At 42.5% G+C, this 20,048-nt stretch overlaps 1 protein-coding gene across 10 annotated transcripts in view; it reads right to left on the reverse strand.

Annotated features, from left to right (window-relative positions):
• robo2 (roundabout, axon guidance receptor, homolog 2 (Drosophila)) overlaps nucleotides 1-20,048 on the reverse strand; it is a 331,192-nt gene that overhangs the window by 147,180 nt on the left and 163,964 nt on the right. For 9 of the 10 annotated variants that reach the window (XM_038694178.1, XM_038694177.1, XM_038694176.1 and 6 more), the window contains one exon: nucleotides 5,200-5,526. In XM_038694178.1, the coding sequence (XP_038550106.1) occupies nucleotides 5,200-5,526 (327 nt within the window). Of the gene's footprint in view, nucleotides 1-5,199; nucleotides 5,527-17,491; nucleotides 18,198-20,048 lie in introns of those variants that run through there. The other variant, XM_038694181.1, reaches the window with a different exon arrangement.

Consider the following 20,048-nt stretch of genomic DNA (forward strand, 5'->3'; position numbering starts at 1 on the left):
ACCAATAGCAATAGTCATTCAGATCATTTTTTCTTTGATATCAAAATGCAAAGATGCGGTTAAGTACATAGCAGAATAACATCTTTTCAGCAACTATGGTGGCATGTTTTTTCTGTAACAACAAAGCTTTTAGAATTCACTGCTGCTCTGATTGGTGGCTTATACTGGCCTCTTCTCCATGGCAACAGCGGCAGAGGCTCATGTGTATTTAGTATTAAGTCCCATCCGCCATGCCAAAATTACAGCCAAAACATGATTTCTCTGAAAACTTATTGGATCATTAAATCATTCAGGAGTGTCTCTTTTACTATGTTCAGTAACACAGAGGATACCATTCAAAGAAAAAATTTAATGGGAATACACAAACACACTTCACTTCAGACACACTGAGATGTACTGTGAGAGTAAAACATATTTAAATACAAATTAGATTGTGCTCAGTTTTTGAGCCCGTGTTTAATTTCCTATCTGTAACGTGCATCATTAATGTGCTGCAATGGTTGCATTGTTGCTGCTTCCTTCATTACCCTTCATTATTTCTCAAGGACTTCAGCGCAGATGAAACCTCAGCCTACTGGGGTTTATACAAGCGTGAGGGCAGGTGTTTGTGTACACTTTTGCACGAGTGTCTGTTGTTTTTATGCACTTGTCACTCCATTTTCTCATTTCCGAAACACAATAATGAGTCAAGATGAGCTTGTGAAAGCATTGGCAGTGCAGCTCAGCCTGACTCCCCACCTGGCCAGCTCCTCCTAGCCTGTCCCTTTATTAGCTTCCCCTCATGCTGGACACAACAGGAACAGCTTGGTACCCTCCCTCCTCTCTTCACCACTCACACCTCTCCCAACTCTATTTTCCTGCTAATTACCTTGTTGTACGAGCACCAAATGCTACCTAACGATTCACTTAATTGCAGAAGTGGTACATTAGATGATATCAAAGGACCTTTTTAAAAGTCATCCAATCCCATTCCAAGCGGCATTTAGAACCAACCCAAGACATCTGTTTCATTTCTGTGTCATTTGCATTTTTAAAGGTTACAAACTGAACAAAGCAACGATACAGATCTACACCTCAAGATTCTGTGTTTTCATTCCCTTGCGATGCCTCTCCCGCCTTACAATTATACACATTTAATACACACACAATCACATACATGTCAGAGGACCTGGGTCACATTCAACACTCAATTAAAAGTGCAACTGATCACCCTACATGCTTTTATCTAGAGCACTACGTACGCGTGCTACCCATCCACCTGAAAAGATGGGGCTAATTAACATTTTCCTATCGCCCCAGGTGTGCCTTGTCACACTTACATATACACCGATATCTGCAGTGCTAGCAATTTATTCAGTAGCAGTGGCTGCAGCTAGCATTTCTGACACAGGCTTCACAATGATTTATGAACCTGCTCATTGACCTAGTTTATTCTGAAAAAGGAAAAGGGGGCACATCTCCTCGTATATGCGGCATATCCATGCCATGGAGCCGGCCTGCAGTCAGTGGAGAGCATGGGAGGAGGAAAAAGATTACAAAGCAGACTGCTCAGACACCCTCTAGGCAACACGTTTACAAGTTCTCCATCTTCTGAAGTACAACACAGTGAACAACAGCTATAATGAAATCTTTTCCCAAATGCAGAAAAGTGATGTCTAAGCATTAACCTCCAACTCTGCACATGCACCAAGGACTTTGATAACATAAGGCAGTGCATGCTCTTGTCAACCCATTTGTGAACAATGTGTGCTCAACATCTAACAGCACTAAAAGGAAACATGTTTAAAAGACTAAGCCCAGTAACCGCATCAGTCCCCTCAATCTGGCCCACATTAATAATGCAGAGGCACCTCTCAGAGGCCTCTTCCCCCTCTTCCTCTCCAGTCTACCTTTCCCCATCTAACAGAGAGAGTGGTGAGTGCTGCCCAGCTTGATGTCCAGCATGCAGCAGTGCCACTATGCTCACTGGACACTGAGTTCAATCTGTTTCAGAGCTGCAATTCAATTATCTCACCAGGGTTCTGCTCAACCACTCGTGAACGGAAGGGGGGCAAAGGTGTGTTCAATATGAGGGAGGGAGGGAGACAGAGGAAGGTGAAAGGCGGGGGGTGGGGGCAAGATATATCATTAACACAAACCCAGTTCAACATGGATATAGATTTAAATGCTGCTTTTTCCTGTGCGATTAGCTTTGGCTTTACAATCACTAGACGGATGTCAGGACCTGATAAAGCTAATCACTGCAGTAAGCCAATGCGGTGGGATTTAGCACCCCACCCCCTTCTGCCCCAGTCCCCCTAAAGACCTGGCTGAAAGAGAAAGCTGAGAAAGCCCTGGGCCCAAAACAAGCTGGGCATGGAGTGCTCCACAAAATGACCCTCCCCCTTTGGGATCTACGATAGGAAAACAAAAAATACAAAAAGAAAACACTGCAGATGGTCATATCTTTATGTCAGTGAGGTATTTTTACACAGTATATAATTGATCATAACTTCATTTTTGTTGTTAAAAATACTTACTGTTTAAATATATTTCACAAAGAAGTGGGACATATTAATTGATTTATTAACTACACTTAAAGACAGATGAAAACTACTATATTTAAGAGAGATGGAGCATGAGAGAGGGTGCATTCAAATAATGAAAATAACACTGTGGCAAAAGAACAATGGCGCTACATTAGACAAGTGCTGCACTGATTCTATTCGTTCTGGTGCCCGAGGCCGGACACTTGATTGGTTCAGACACCAGTCCTGCAGATCAGCTTCAGGAAATTCCTACTAAATATCCATTAAACTTGCAACAAGTCACTAATGTGTTATTATAATACCCCATGTGCATATTTCTTACTCCTCATCCCGTCCATTTTCTATGAAGTGCCTCAGAAGGCTTTGATCCGCTCATGATCAATTGATTCATATCAACACTGTTCTACTTCATCATAATCAAGTAACATAGTAGACTCTGTTGAACTGCACTTGACCCACCTACAAAACCGCTTCCTATACCCACTCCATCTCGGTCAGGCCAACACTGCTGTCATTTTTAAACCGTGAAGTTGGGTCAGGTCAATTTAAGCAAAACTGTGTGAGGTAGTGTAGTGCCAACATGGGTTTATCCATAAATGGAACTGGAAGATCTGTGACAGGAGATCTTACGATTTTTGACAAACAAGTAAATGTAGACAAGGACTCATTTTGATTAATTTCATCCCTCCCCGTTAGTGTTCCTCTGGTAACACTTGCACCCTTGGCAAAAACTTATTTCTGTGCCCAAAGATGGTCCTGGTTGGGCTTATTGATGTAGAACAAAGGTAGAAGATGAAAAAAGATCCAGAAAATCCAGTTAGAAGGCGTATTAATTACCAAGATGTTACACAGTTGTTTATATCTCTATCTTGGTGTCTGCAAAGTGACTAGTAAATTAGCCCAGGGCAACAAGCCACGCACTACATGTATTTTTGTCTACAGTAAGGTATCTGGATAAAAGGTTTTTGGCCAGGACAGTGTGTTGCCTGACAATGGGACAGCTATGTACAAGGTACAGTTCTGTATTTGTGTTTTTTTATAAAGAGTGTGGCCTGTGGCTTTGGTCCGAACCGCTATCTCTCAATCCCAGTATCACTAGTATTACCCATTAAAGGTGTCTTCTTATTTCTTCACCTTCCTAGCTCTGTCCTATCCCCATGTCTCCAGGCCTCCTGACCTCTCACCCGTCACATTTAAGCCATTCAAGCAGTCAATGCCTCTATTCAATCCCCACTGCTGCTCAACTCATATTACATGAGTGAGGTAGAGAGAGTGTACTGAAAATAAAGGATAAGAAACAGTATGAGAAGGGGAAAATAAAATAATCTGGAGACTTCATAAATTTTTCATGAATTTTCATTTAGAGTGGGAGAGCCCCTTACAGCAATCGATAGATCAAGCTGCTGTCATGCAGTTAGCACCTGGGGGCTGCTGAAAAGCCCTCGGGAAGACAGGGGACAGGATCAGAGGCGGAGAGCAACCCCCTCCTCTCAACACACAAAGTCCATTTCCCAAAGATCACAAACCACCCACTACCCATCCTACTACCACTTATCATTGTAATCACCTTAGAAATACAGTTACAGGTCACTCCTACTACGAGGGAAATATTATTTCTGCTCAGAATATTGTCAAACCTTTAATAAGCAAAATGTTGTTTTCTGTTTACTAAGGAGAATGGGAGAGTAGCATCTTGTTAAATTGAAAATTAATAGAAGTTAATTTCAGCTAACTTTACAATGCCTAAAGTTCACGTCACTTATGGTTTGAAATCTCAAAGTCTCCCATCCATGTTAAATAACACAAATCAAGGGAAGCATCTAAAAAATGTGAAAATCACTAAACATACATATTATAGCAGGATTATGTCTCATGAAAATAGCCCTTGTCTGTAACACAGTCTTTTTTTACCTAAAATTACAATGAGTAAAAACATCATAAAGACATGGAGACTTTCCGCTCCGCCTTATGTGCAGTTGAGGTGCCTCGGAGCTGCTCCATAGGAAGCCCAGCCTGAGCCTCCTTGGGGGGAGGCTCATCTTCAAAGGTAATTTCATCCACAGCTCAGGTTCTGCCTGTCAGTGTTCACCAACACAGTCCAGGCAGCCTGTGTCAAATGTCCGTCAGGATTTTGATCTGTGCATGACGTTCTACCCCACCCACCTTAGAGAGACCCATGCCTGCTATGCCATCATGTCTGTCTCATTTAGTTTGACAGTAGCTTTATGTCCAAGTCAAAGGTCTGCAAACTTCAATAAAATGTTCTTGAGGTAAAAATATATAAAATTTATCTCATGTCCTGTGTTGAAAAACTCATTCTGCACAACTCATTATCCCCCCAAAATCACATGTAGTGAGACTGGGAGCTTAATTGTCCCTTATAGACCTACAGTAAATTATTACAGTGTGCAAACAGAGAACACCAAAGCAAGATGGAATGAACTCTATTCCCTACAGTAAGAACCATTTCATTTTCCATTATGTATATAAAAAAAGATTGCATAATGTTGACAGGAAATATTCTCTCTCAATTTTCTTGTGCTGAATATAAAATTATTTTCAATATATGGAAGCAGCAAGATCAAGACTTTTCTTCATCTAGCAAAAGGACTTGTGCAAAAAAATCTAAGCAATGCGCAAAGAGGAGATATTAAGAAGAGTTTTGACTCACATGCTACTTCCAAAGATGCATTACGGCTGACAGCCTCCCCCAGGTAGTTCCGGGCCACGCAGACATAGGCTCCCTCATCTGGTTTGCTCCGCCGTCCATGAACTATGCGAAGGAAGAAAAGAGAGCCACTGGGCAGCAGCATGCGGTGAGAACGAGGGTCATCTTTGTCCGTTTCCACTCGCTCTCCATCCTTGTACCACTCCACTGTTGGGGTTGGCCGCCCCTCTGCTTTACAGTTGAGAGTGGCGGGCTCCCCTTTGGAGACAATCAGGTCAGATGGGTGCTCCACGATCCGGGGTGGGGAGTCCTCCTGGCGCAGACGGGATCCTGGAGGAGAAAGAGATGCAAATCAATCATAGACGAAAAACATAGACTTTTAGCATCGTTTCAGCTCAATATTTTAATATTAATAGAGATTCTAAAATCAATAGCCCCATCTATTAACATGATAGTCAGCAGGTACACTACGTAAATAGGGAAAAGGTAGAGATTAAATTAAAAACACAACATGATTACATTCCCCATCTAGCAGGGCTAATGTGACAACCTTTGATCTACATACAACCAAAAACTCAAATTCAGGTGCCAAATCAGCACTGTTGGGGAGAAGGACATACAAGTTATTTTACTTAATTTGCTGCCACCGCTACCCAGATGGGGATAAGCAATGGAAAATGGATGGAAGAACTTAACTAATAGTTACTAAAGCTGGGTTAGAAGCATGTAAAAAAACAACATATATTGGACCTTTAATCACAACAAAAGGCCAGTCAAAAGACAGCCATCTGGTCATCTCAACCCTATATGCAAGGGCTTGTGGGTAATTGGACCCATGGGTGAAGAGTGAATGGAGGCATATAGTCAGCTTACCTACTAAGTATACAGACACCCAAATTACATATTTGGCTTTCTTTAGGGTGCAAACAAGTACAACTGTTTTATATGTGATGTGAATATGAATGATGGGGGTCCAGACTAATGTCAAATGCTAATCCCCTGTGGCTCAAAACCATGGCCCACTCTTTTTTATTGGGACTTGCAGTGGGTGAGCTCAGGGAATCTGGCAGCTAAGATAATGCTCCCCAAGTCAGAGTGCAGTGTGTGTCTTCGTGACCAGGTCTTAACCACGGAGATAAGGTGTTGTAAGCCACACACGCATTTACATCACAGAGGCCATGGGAACTATGCAACAATCGAAGAGTTTGATCCATCATCAAACAATTAAAGACACAGTAAGGAGTTCAGGGAATGAAGCAAACTTTTCCAATAGCCCTTTCTTTATCCTCTTTCTTTTGAACCACATTCATTACCCCATCAATAACTCTTGATGTAAACCCGCAAGTGCTGTATTAAGTAGAGTGCTGGGCTCTTTGTCTTAAAATTAGTTGTTGCAGGTGTGCATGTGATTGAGCTGAGTTGATGACTGTGCCCTTCCCCGGGGCAGTGCAGTGGGGTAATAGGACGATGCCTTCTGCACAGAAGAGCAGTGTACCACATAGGCCTTTGTGCTTGTGTAAGGGCTAATTTCAACATGGGATGGAGGCAAACGAGTGGAGCTTCCAGCTCTTTGTTTGCCTGGGTTTGCACATGTTCCACTACCCCTTATACTTGAATCCCCCTAAGGAAAACCGCACACGCTGTACCCTGGTATTTTCTGCCCAGGAGTCTGCGGGCAAAAGGACAGGAAGAGTTAGAAATCCACTGATCAGCAAAATACACTTCAAAGACAGTGTGGTGCATGTGTGTGCACACGTTCACACACATACATATACATGCAAATACACTGGGTAAATGTGTACTAGTCCACCATTTGTCTCAACAGGGATCACGCATCAGACAGTGGCATATCGACCCCTGAACAGGAGGTAGTCTGTTCTCTCTTCTTCCTAATTTGGGTTAATTCCTTCCATTTCCCTGTCATTGATTAGTGATCAGCTCTAGTGTCTTGCTCTAAGTGGGGCCACAGACAGGGGTTTGTTGTGGTGATATCCTGCTCGCAGAGTGCATGATCTAATCTCATTGGCATTATGTGGAAAACTGAAAATGTACTATTGTTGGTGGAACCAACCTACAGTACACTGCTGGCAGTTTTTAACCCACTCTCTTTCACCAGTGGTAGGTAACAGTAACCTAGCATGCACTCGGTTTCCCTGTCAGCTTAGGGACAGAGGGGCAAGTTTGTATTCTGGTGGTAAGTGACTTAATAAATGGAGCAGTAATTAACACTGTGACATTGATAAATGGAAGGCAAGATAAAGGACAGAGACCCCCACCTCCCTCAGATGGAGTGTCACACGCACATTTATTCTTATCTCATTGGCACATCTGCTTCCCTTATAATATACAGGCCCCGTGGTGGCTTTCCACTAAGGCCATTGCGCATGCACAGCACTAAACTGTGGCGACTCCATTCGATTTATATCAATCTAATTTCTTTAAATCCAATTTGTATTCCAATCTACTGCTTTCTAATCACTTAAACCTTGAGTCTCCATCTGCTCTCTTCTTTCCGGTGGAAATGAACACAGCAGATGCCTCTACAATTGTCCTTTCATTGCCAGCAAAAAGCAGAGATGGGTGCACAGAGGGCCAGACGTGACTGGTCAGTGCCCTTCCTCAGTGGAGGTAGTCAGGTGCAGATATAGAAAAGGTTAAAAGCACATCCATATGCCATGGAATATGTTCTAAAAGAGCCACATCAACTCAGTACAGGATAACCTCAACATGTAAACCTTGCATGTTGTTGAGCAAGCTTCACTTTCTAAAATGTTTGTAACTGCATGTGTGCGTGTTGTTCTGTTTTTTGTTTTTTTACTGTGATCCATGTACTACAAATGCTGACCAAGAAGATCAAATAAATAAAAAAAGCATGCATCAGACCAAGCTCCTCACAGAAGTGAAAGTCAATTTTCAGCTTCCTATTGGGCCCCCTTTCTCACTCTTTACGTTAAATGGGCTTTCTGTTGCCCTTTTAATGCGATCATTGGTGCTGTGCAATCAAGTGCTCTCTGAGCTGAGGCGAGTGCACTTCACTGGGTCTCAGGGCACACGCTCCAATCAAAATGCTGTGTTTCCCCCTGTCTGCAATAACACCACCATTACTTTTCACCACTGCTGTGCAGTCATCCTCTCCTGGAGGAAAGCAGGAACCAGAGAACAAACAAGCAAGCACACATACAGAGAATGCAGCCAGAGAGGGATTACTGAACCAGAAGCTGATTCTTTTCTGCCTTTTCTTTCAGTCTACTTATGTCAGCTTCACTGAGATCGGATGCAATTTTGCAATGCTGCAAGAAATCTACTGCTGCTTATAAGTAGTAACCCAAGAAGTCAAGCAATCCAAGAAATGGGTAGTTTTGCAGTATGCTTTCTCACACTTTGGTGTTTTCTGTGTTTCAAATTCACATTTCACATTTATCACTGAAAGATAACAGACAAGATATCCACTTTTAACACAGTTAAACAAAAACTGTTACATTTGGATTATTTAGGATACAAACACTACTTTAACTATCATTACTGCTTATTCTCCCTCATATTCCATGGCCACACACACAGAAAGGACTCTTCTATTATCTTTGTCACATATTTATTCATGCGTGCAACAGAAGGTCAGGCCTTTGATGATCTTTTAGTAATTATTTTTATTAGCTCCCAGGAGAAATTCTAGCCCACCAACCAAATCAATACCCACACCAGTCTCAGCCAGAGCATAAAAGGAAGGACTCCCCAAAGAGATGTTAGTTATTCTGCCAACAGACATGTGCGCTGATCACAGGTAACCAACGGCAACCTCGTAACAGGGAAAAAAGTTACAGTCACTGAGGCTCCATAAATATCAGAAATGAAAACCAAGGTCCTGGACAAGATGCAGTAACCCTATAATGTGGATACTGAAAGGGAAGAGGCATTTCAGGCAGAAAGTGCGGAAATTCAGCCAGCTGAGTGAATATAAAATTGTACAAAACAAGACTAAAGCCTCAAAGAAATTTCAGAAGGAATGAATTATGCATTAGACCCATGTTGTCCATTCTGAAATATATTCTCCCCCTGCCTCCCACTTCTCCTGGCTCTCTTCACAGCTCCTCAACCTCGCCACTCCATCTCTTTCTCTCTCTATATATGTGCCTCCACCTCCCAATATCTCTGTCTCCTTCACTTGCTCCCTGTCCTGTTACATCCTACCCTCGCTGTGAGGGTGACAGAGTCATATCCGTCATGTCATCAGAAGGGATATGCGAGAGCGCAGCAAGGGGGAAACTGGGGGTGGCGATAAAATGATGTTACTGGCCGTCCTCGCCTCTGCACTGGCCTGCCATGACACTTGCAAGCAGCCTGTTCTGCACCCGAGATTCATCTTCTTTACAGCGATCTGTCAGTGGCGTCACACCACATGAGCTCCAGTGTACTTGGTGAGGTATCACCAAAGACAACCTGCTGTATCAACTGGAGTCCTTCCCAGCCCACAGCATAAAGCCAGCCACTAGATACAGCCTGGAGTTATTGGCAAAATCCTTAAAGTGAAGACAAAGTGAAATGAAGAGTGTTCATAGGTGCAGAGCACATTCTTCCACAAGAGAAGGAGAGCCAGCAAGCCAGCAAGCTAGCAAGCTCACATGATGGGCTCTGTTCCACCTCAGCACTCTGCTACTCTACTGCCCCCCCACCCCGTTCTCCGACTAAGATCTATACTCTGAAAGCAAACACAAGGGTAATTCTAGGAGCTGCTCCGAACATCTCACTGCATCCACGCTTGCCTCCAACAAATATCAGATAGAGTTCCACTCCGAGTGTATTTTGGGCAGTGGCGTGGTGAGGTCGTATTGACTCTGCATCTGTGTATTTGCACTCTCTTCCCCATGCAGTTAGAATATATAAATAGGTTACTGTGGGAACAGAATATCTGATTGTGCTGCTAACGGTTGATTCACATAGCTTGCATATCAATCATTTCCCACCTTGTTTTTTCCCCAAACTACTCTCATTCTCTTTCTTCATTCTACTATCAGTAGCCATGAACTGAAAAGGTGATGTTATCTTTAATTTCAGCAAACGGCCTGTATCAGAAGAGGTGAGGTTTCTAACTTGAAACAAGAGTCTAAATATAAATATAGGAGGCTGCGTAAGGAGTATAGCACTAGCTGTGTGGGACTGTCAAGCTACTGTTAGGGACACTAAACTGTGATGCAGATTAAATGATTTCCGATGCCAGGGCCACTCAAGCATGTAGCTCGCTGCACCACCCCACCTTCTTTAGCCCTCTCTTTTCCTGCAGATCGTTCTGAGCAGTCTGTGCTCAGCTATTTTCTTGCCTGCCTCTGCTTTGCACTGTGGCTATAGCCTGGATGTTGAAGATATTTGCGGAAAATCAACGACTCAAATCCCAGAACAAGTTGTAAAAATTAAAGAGGTGAATTGAATGATTAATAGTCTCCCCTTCCTCGTCAACTATTGTAGAGGAGCCCTTGAGTTAAGCTAATGTCCACTTCCTCCAGTCCAGCAGTGGTCTTCAGTAGAACACTATGGCAGTAGAGCACACTTTTCTTTGGTTACTACTTACAAGCAGCAGTGTTTATGTTGTACATGTGGGCACAACATTTCACATCACCAATTCCCTTCCTTCAAGCGTGGGCTACTCTAAACAGTTCCTACTGAGAGAAGTGCAATGAAATGAATGGCATCAATTGATTCTCCCTCAAGCATTGTAATCTCTTTACCTGCATTGATGAGCTGCCCCAGCAGATTGAATAGGGTGAAATAAATAAGTGCTTTATTGCTTCAGAAATAAAGGCGAAGGGAAGAGGAGGGTGGAGGGGAAGGGCTTCAGGTGTCTATGATACACTGTGTTGAGAGATGAGTGGATAATTGGAGGTGTGCCATGGGTGCTGACCTGTAGTGAACATGTCGCAGTGTCCCTGCATGTCAATGAGGGCAGTCACCACCTCCAGCTACTCCAGCGTCCCTTAGATCCGCATGTGAACATGAGGAATAAGAGCTCTAACCACACACCACACAGAAGTGATAGACTCAGAAACCAGAGAGGTAATCAAATGGCCCATACAGCTGACTGACTGTGTTTTTTAAGCTACAACATACCAAGTCAAAATGAGATATATTAAATTTCTATTCCATGGGACAGTTCATCTGGTCTGGCTTAGGGGAACAGGGTCAAGGGAGCTAGCAGTAAGTGGATGAAGGACTCATTCAATTTACTCAGGCCCATAAATCCATGTTAACACACAAAAAAAAAACTAACAAAAAAAACAATGGGCTTTGATGGTTATTAATGGTGCTCACAAATACTTCCACACACATACACCCGCTTCATTACATAATTCTACCCCTGGCTGGGTGTTACATGGCCTCTAAATGACAAATGCCTGTGAGCAGCTCACCAGAAAAATCACCACCATCCTGGAAGTGAAACTGGAGAGTTCAAACGTTCAAGGGTGTGATTAAGGCTTTCTTCTTAACAGCCGCAATGGTTGTGACACTTGGCTCGTGCCATGTTCCTCACTAAGACTTCTACCACAAAAACAGTCTCACCAGGAGCCATTATACACAGTAAATGAACTCACCCCTGGTCATGCTGGTTTGGTTTACAAACCAGTGTGGTGCCATGTATTTGCAACAGGGACACAAAAAGCACCGATTCCCACAGCTCATGCGTACAGTACAGACCCTTATAACTTATCATATATGATGCATTTTTTTATGTGATCACCTTCCACTTATCTTATAATGAGAATGTTTTAAATCAGGCTTCTTGGCCAACCAGTAATTTTTTAACTGAACTATTATTAAACACAACAGTATAAATTGGCACACTGATTACACAACACTGTCATTTAGAAATACATTGCCACGCTGTCTTATTACCAAATAAGGTATTATAAATGTAGCAGACTGATACCAGTAACAGCGACAGTATACAGTATTTGCAATTCATAAAAAGTCCCAACAATATCAACATATCAATGTCCACACGTTGGGCCAGGGAGCCAGCTCTACAGTAATGTAAATGTTGACATGCCCTTATTGACATGGAGGCAAATATCGGTCTGTTCACAAGAGTTCAGGCCCCTCAGACGACAGCCTGGTTACTATAGTTTCCACATTAAAAATTAAGTGATGCTGTAGAGTTTGTAGTTTATGTACTTCTCTAGGGTTAGATTCCCCAGTTGGTTACAGGGAAGAAAAGGTACTAAGCTGTCACGGCTGGGTGATCCATAAACCAAGCCAGCGATGGAGATGGTGGAACAAGATGCTTATTCACTGTCTCCACCATTCTGAGGGGCATTATATCTGCGCTGGACTGTGTGTGTGTGTGAAGGACATGTGCTTGAGTATCATGCTCTGGCTGTCCATCTTCACACACCTCACACTGAGAGACAGCTCATGCATTTTTATCACAAGGTCTGACCTCATCTTCAAGGCACTGGTGAGGCACTCAGCTTAGGTACAACTGTCACACAAACTCTGGACATTGAAGAACAAGTAGTTTACTGACTGAAAACACAAAGAAGAAAAAGAGGGAACCGGATATTAACTAGAAAAATCTACCATAGACGGGTATGTCCAATAAACAGGGAGATGAATTAATACACGCATGCGTCAAATGCTCCCCCCCCCCCCCAATTCAACTCATGTGCAGTCTCCTTACTTGTTCCATAGGGCCTTCATGTCTGCATGGCTGCCAGCATGAATTTGTATGCTTCTCTCTGTGTTTACAGTGTGTGTATGTGGGCTTGCACCAATGAATGTGTGAAGTTATATAGTATCACTCAACCTTGACATCCCTCCCTTCTATACGAAGGTTGCTGCGTGACAGCCGACCAGGGGCAGAGTGAGGGCAACGGCATTCGGAGTAATTAAACGCTTCCCCAACACGACGTTTCAGTGCAACACGCAACATAAAAACACTGATAAGGCAAACATGCTGTCGTTTCCAGCAATTTTAGGGCATCACAGAGTTGTGTTGTACTCAATCCTGACTTCCTGTCTGCATTTTGGCATGCTCTTAAGATAATCAAGTTTTGTGGAGAAAAGAATGCTTGTCACATTCACACTGCAACTGAGTAATATGTCCTACACAGAGGCAGTTTGAATTGTAACCGCTGGTTGGGTATTTCCGTTTGATCAATAATGGTTAATTCACTATTATCTAATCATCAGGCATTATATAACGGTAATTAGATCAGCCTTTTCTATCTGCTGGCCTGCCTCAAACTCTTAATCGGCTAGAAAACAGAGGCAGTAAGAGAAGAGAGCAAGGATTATATCTTTGTCTAGGGGCCCAGAAGGGTAAGCACAGGTGTGTATTCTGTAAGTGCAGGTGTGTGAGACAGGTGAAGGCCCTGACCGCTTGTTTTACCTCATAGTCAGCACGCTCAATTCATCATATCACTCTTCCCCCATCCCTTCCAACTCACACACTCCCACTATACTGCCATCACAGGTGTACAACAACCCCCTCTGTGTTTGAATTCCACCCTCATGGACAATGGACAACGGCAGATAGTTGTATTTGTGTGCGTGTGTGTGAGAGAGAGAGAGAGTGTGTGTGTGTGTGTGTGTGTGTGTGTGTGAGAGAGTGTTAAAGGGAGAGATGGAGATGAACGAGGTGTGTCTGGGGAAGTTTGGAAATATAAATCATGTGAGGAAAGATACTTGTACTTTACTGCCGCCTACCTGTTAGCATTAAACCTCTATTTCTTCCTGATGTAATCTCTCCTCCTCTTTTGTCTTTGCTTCTCTAGGCAAAAGCATCAAGACATTAGGCCTTTTTCTGCTCTGTAAATGTCAGAAGTATGCTTGGCTGGGGCTTAATAAAGCGGCGGTAAAACAGGGAAAGATGGTATTACCTCCCCTGCATTCGGATGGTCTTACAACAAAGTCAGCCATGTGCATTGTCTGACGATGACATTTGCTTTCCACTTCTACACTATGAAAATGGAAAGACATCAAGCAGCATGATCCCAGAATTTAAAACAGCTGTGAATGCTTTCATTTTTGAGGGGTCACAGAGCTGTACTTTGGGCTTAAAAGAAGTATGCAGAGCTCAAAGTCTATTCTGCTCTATCCTGAACGTGTGGAGTGATGGCTGCTGAAATGTGATCCATGGAGTAGCCAGACATGGCTGTTAAAATATCATAGGAGTTGACAGGCCCACGTCACTGGTCAAGTAACACTTATCACTCACAAACACAAGGGCCTGCGAGCTGATTTTCATTGGACAAGTGCAAACCTCTTTGTTCCTTGCTCATTCACTTCCATTTATGATCACCACCTTTGTCTTCATTCACCACTCATTTTTTGATGTTAATCAGAGAATACACTGTAGTGCACTTTGAGGCAGAGGAAAGCGGCGTCGTTGACAGTGATGATTCTGTGGGAGACAGTAGAGAGGAGCTTCCTGTAGATCTCAGATGAGGGTTCATCATTACAGCAGCCCCATTCCAGCAAATGAACCGCAATTACAATAACGCTGCCTAAACGCTGCCAACTCAAGCAGAACAATCACATTTGGGGCGAGACATTGCCATGGCTCTTACACAATGACCTCAGCCTGCCTCATCATTTACCTAGACTGTTTTAATCTGGGCTTACTTTCCATTATAGGGCAGTACTTTAAACCTCACTCATTCAATCATGACCATCAACAGAGCTGCTAAGTCTCCGAGTGTATTGGTAATAAAGCCTCATCCTCGCCATTTCCCTTTAAAAGATTGTGTTGTTAAACAACTCTTCTCTCAATATTTATATTTGATTGCACTCATTTCATTCCCTCCACTCCTTCTTTCCTTGACATACACAACCATTCTCCAGGGTTTAAGTTTCTCTTGACTCAGCATTACTGAAACCACAACCCTACTGTCAGATAGAGAGCTTTACACTGTCTAGGCGACCCAAGACCCCGGGGGGCCGTCTCCATAGCTTCTTAGACAGATTTAAGTTGGACCATATTTCAACACCTCTCAGAGTGTCACCCAAGATGAACGTGATGTCACCAGCTTCTACATCAGAGACAAGCATGCAGGAGATCTTAGAATAGTACAGGGCCAGGAGTGCATGTTAACTATGCAAAGCATGTTCTAATCCAGTTTCAAAAGCAGCACGTGGAGTTTAAGAGATAACCAGGCAGCTGCCGACTGGTATATTGCTGGAAATATCTTCAAGTGCAATCAATCAGATTCTTTAAAAAGTATGGTAACCCTGTTTTCAGATGCATAAGCGCTCTCAGCGCCGGCAACAAGACCCAACACACACTCAGTTTCTCCCCCTATTCTCACTCCATCACACCTATTCTCTTCCTCTCCTGCAAACTAGCAGTATTAATCACAGTACCACTAAACAGTGACTGACGCCATTCACAAGGCTTGGCTTTGTTACCTATGCTGCACAGTGAATACAACTCCAGACCTTTTTGTCTGCCTAAGTGGACTCTTAGAGGGAGCTCCTCCCTCTCCAAGGACCCTCAGATTACCTCTGAAAAGGCATGGGTGATGGGTGGGTTCTGCTGGGATGGAAGTGGAGAGCAAGCAAGAGGGGGGAGGAGGGTGACAGGCAAATGATTGGGAAGAGTCACTGCTCCTGAGGAGGTGTGCACCCTCTCCCTCTGGACAGCTAGCAATGCCATCAGCCACTGCTTAGCAACCAGTGGGTTTGGCTGAACAGAGTGAAAGACACCCAAAAAAAAAGGTAAAAGAAAGAAAAAGAAAAATATTCAAATCCCAGAAGAAAGGCGACTTGATTTGCTCACTACAGAAAGCATGAGGACTGCTTCAGAACCACAACTTGCAAGAACAAAAGCGGGAGTTGACAGGTGAAATAAAAGAAAAATTGGGCTTTGTGGGCTTTTGCATTCAGCGACAACAAAAACTTGGCTTTACATACTGCTAAGTTGTGCAAACAACATAAAGCAAACACATGTGAATCATCACTCACAGCATAGTGCTGATATAATGTTGGGATGGGTATGTTGGGAGTATTATTTCCTCATTCTATGACAATGAGCCCCACTTTGTCTGCAGGCTTGTGTGAGAGACAACTGTGAAAAGGTGTGTCCAATTCAAAATTAGCATTACAATTCAATCAGACTTCAGGTTTATGTATATTTCTCTCACCTAAGCCCTCCTATTTTGATGATTGATGTAAGTCATCACATTAACTCTGCAGTTTAGGATGTTTTTATTTCCTCCATTGAACCAGTTTTCTTGCAGGCCAGTGAATCCCAAGAAGCCTTGTAAAATCATAAATTTAAAAATAAAATTAAAAGACTCAGCGGCTAATTGGACTAAGAGAGCTAAAGCTTTTGGCTACATAAATTAAACAGTATACATCTAATTTGCATCATTATTAAAGTTTAATTAAACAAATGGGAGTAATAAACTGGGGCACTGTCCATGTTTGAATTTAAGCCGGTTTACACTATGATGCACAATTGCAGCACTGAAATCCTAAAGCCAAATGACCACAGCAGCACTACCCTACTACCCTGCAGAGGCAGGGTGCTCACCACACACCTGCAAGCCAGTGAGCCTCTTTTCAACTTTCTGTTGTGTTAAGACTGCTTTGCTTTTCATTTTGCCTCCTAAATACACAGACCTATTTTGCTTACCATAATTAAAAACACATTTAACAAAACACTCTCCACCTCTGCATTACAGATAAAACCTGTAGCCTCTGTAACAGAACCTGAGAATCATTCATATTCACACATCTTTGCTTTAATCTGACCAGGTTTTCTGGTTGCTCTTTCTTGTAATACTATTGATTATCAGTTAATGATAGGCAGCCTACTACTTAGAACAGGGACTGCATAAGCTACAGCTTCTTCTATCTGTTGCATCAGAAGAAAAAAAATCTGCTTAATATCTGCCCTTACTTTAGGATTTATCTGTTGAATTCAGCTGCTTGTTCATGTTTTATTTTGAATTACTTGAATGAAAACGCAATGGATAATATTTACTGCGAAGAAGCAATACACATTTAAGTCACAAGCCCACAAGATTAGCCTATTAACAGTATTCCCTGATAATAACTGGTTGCCAACTTGACAGGTCGTTATTAATCAGAACTTAGTGAAGTAATGAAATGTATTTGCTTCCTGCAAACCAGAGTCCAAAAACAGACATTTAAAATATTGCTTACAAATCAAAACTAGGTAAACATGGGGAGTGAGATGCCAGGGACAGTGTCTAACGAAGTATGTGCAAAGCAGAACTTAAGATTTTTATTAAGCTACCTATAATGAGAACTTTTACACAACAACACATGTTGAAGAACTTACCATCAACTTGAAAATACAGTAATCCACCAACAAGGATGAACGCTAGCGGACCCATACTAGCATATTAAAACATCCACGGCGGCGCGCAAATCCTCGAATTCACTGCAGAAAAAAATATGTCCAAAATGATAAGCAAGTCTACTCCGTGTTTCTGGGAGTTATGGAGAGGTCCTAGTTACTGACAAAAGCCAGTTTCAATGTCCAGGAATTGAGAGGATCCATTTCACAGTAGGTCACCCGGAGCTGCTCGGGGTGTTCATATCCACCAAACCTTGGAACCAAACTCTCGGTCTTTGAGTATTATCCCTGCTTACCCCGTGAGTTCATCGGCAATTTCTGATATCGCTCCAAGATGACCCACTACACAAACTGAAGCCCACAGAGCCTGAGAGAAAATAAATAAAATTTAAAAAGTCCACAATGGAAAACAATCATACACTTCTCCGCGGGTCCTCGGGACGCGTCTCTGGCAGCGCTCAAATCTTCAGCGATGTCTCCACAGTTCAACACATGGCTCGGCTGACACACTGACTGGGAACCAGCCTTCAACTCTCACGCATTCCCAGAAAGTTGTTTTATTACAACGGGAACCAGCTCCCAAAAGACCCATGTGCTTTGCCTGGAATAAAGAACCGTAAATGTACAGTCGTACTACAAGTCAGTCCTCCTCCTCTCTCTCTCTCTGCTTTTTGGTTTCAACAGCGCTGCCGCTAGGAGCGCACGGTCTACGCGCACCCGGCACAGCCCGCAGCACACCACACTGAAGGCTTGACGCACTTGCACGAAACACGGATCGGTGAGAGGAAGTAAAAGTCGTGGAGTGCTTGGATCTCAGTCTAAATTTGTATGTAGTTATGAAGAAATGAAGACTAGGCTACAGGTAAGACAATCATTTTGGGCAGAGATGTATTGGTGTGGATGATAAACCCATAAATAAATGTGACAAATGTTTAGCGCACAAATTGTTTGCCTCACACACATACACACACAAAAACCAGCCAACAAGAATAGCTTTATATAAAGGGAAACTTATTTAGAAAAGAAAATAATGCAGATAGTATGATTTAAACAATGTAATCCACAATATGGTGAAATAACTAATCAGTGGAGTCCATATCTGTATGTACATTAAAAATACAAGAAACAGGAAGCTGAATTGGATGTTAATGTATTTAGATATTGAAGCAGAATTGTAAATACGATCTCTGTCAGAAATCAATGACTGATTGACCAAGCCCCTGCACCAAGACGAGGAGAGGTAGCACCTCTGCATACCAATATTGCATACATGTCTTTTTCAGGGCAAAGTGTGTCGACAAAGACAGAATACAGCAAGCACACACAAAAAAAAATCATTACAGTCTTATTCGTAATTATGGAGAAATGTAGGTAATATGATTGGACACAGCAGTCAGGACCCAAGTTATGTTGAGGTTCAGAGATAGAGGGGGGGTGGTGGGGAGACGTGTATGTGATCTGCACTGCTGCCCAGCAACCTTCTTCATGTTGTCCCACTAGTTTATTATGCAGTGAGCTATGAGCTGTGAGCTCCCCCTACTGGTGTCAGTTATAGCAATAGTCTTGTCGCCATGCTTTCAATGCTGCTTCACTTCACTATCAATTACAGTAAATATTTGAACAAAACAGCAACCCCCCCACCCAAAAAAAACAACACAACAACGAATAGTAATTAGGCTACTGTTGCCTTTTTATTTTCCCACACAATATACCAAATGAGAATTGCTTTATTATTTTATCCCAAAAAAAAACTTACATACTGCAAATTCTGTATTAATAAAATTAAATCAAAAAAATAAATAAAATGATATTGAAATAATCATATTAAATGATGACCACACAAACACAAAGAGATCAATCTAACAAGTTGGCCTCTTTGTTTTTACCTGAGCAGACGCAACACTAGCAGGAGCTCAACCAAAAAGGCTTGGATTTCCCATTTTATGACTTACATCAAAGTCAGCCATAGAACAAAGCCCTCAAAACTCACAGTATGTGCCCTGAAGGTGTCTGTGAAACTATACTCAATACCCAATAAAATATATAGAGACTAACACCATGACAGGATAGCTTTGGCAAAGGCAACCACTTCTATTGCCTTTAATAATAGCTTTGAGTGCTCATGTTTTTTCTCTTTCCATTTGTTTGTCAAGCTGCATGTTCAAGCTTGCACTATAAAGGCCTTACTGGGAACTGCGACATGTTGTACGTTTGCTAGCTTGCTCCCATTGCAGGCAGTGCTGTCACCTGGCCAGACACAGTGATTTGTCTTCATACTTTAATATGTTTGTGAGCTGCATGCAAATGCTGTCTTCTCAGTGCTTCCATAGTGTCCTAGATTCTACAAGATGCGAGCAACCGTGCATGTGTGCGCACACACACACACACACACACACACACACACACACAAAGCCAAACTGAAATGTATGGTGTCATCAGTGTTTCTGAAGGTTCAAGGCAAATAAAGACAAAAAATGGAAGTGGGGAAAGGTAATTTACTAAGAAGAAAAGCGCACTTCAAACATAAACAATGGAATGT

This window comes from Micropterus salmoides, unplaced genomic scaffold, assembly GCF_014851395.1.
Source record: "Micropterus salmoides isolate LMB-PRFRI ecotype aquatic unplaced genomic scaffold, ASM1485139v1 Ms_hic_scaffold_3, whole genome shotgun sequence".
NCBI lineage: Eukaryota > Metazoa > Chordata > Actinopteri > Centrarchiformes > Centrarchidae > Micropterus > Micropterus salmoides.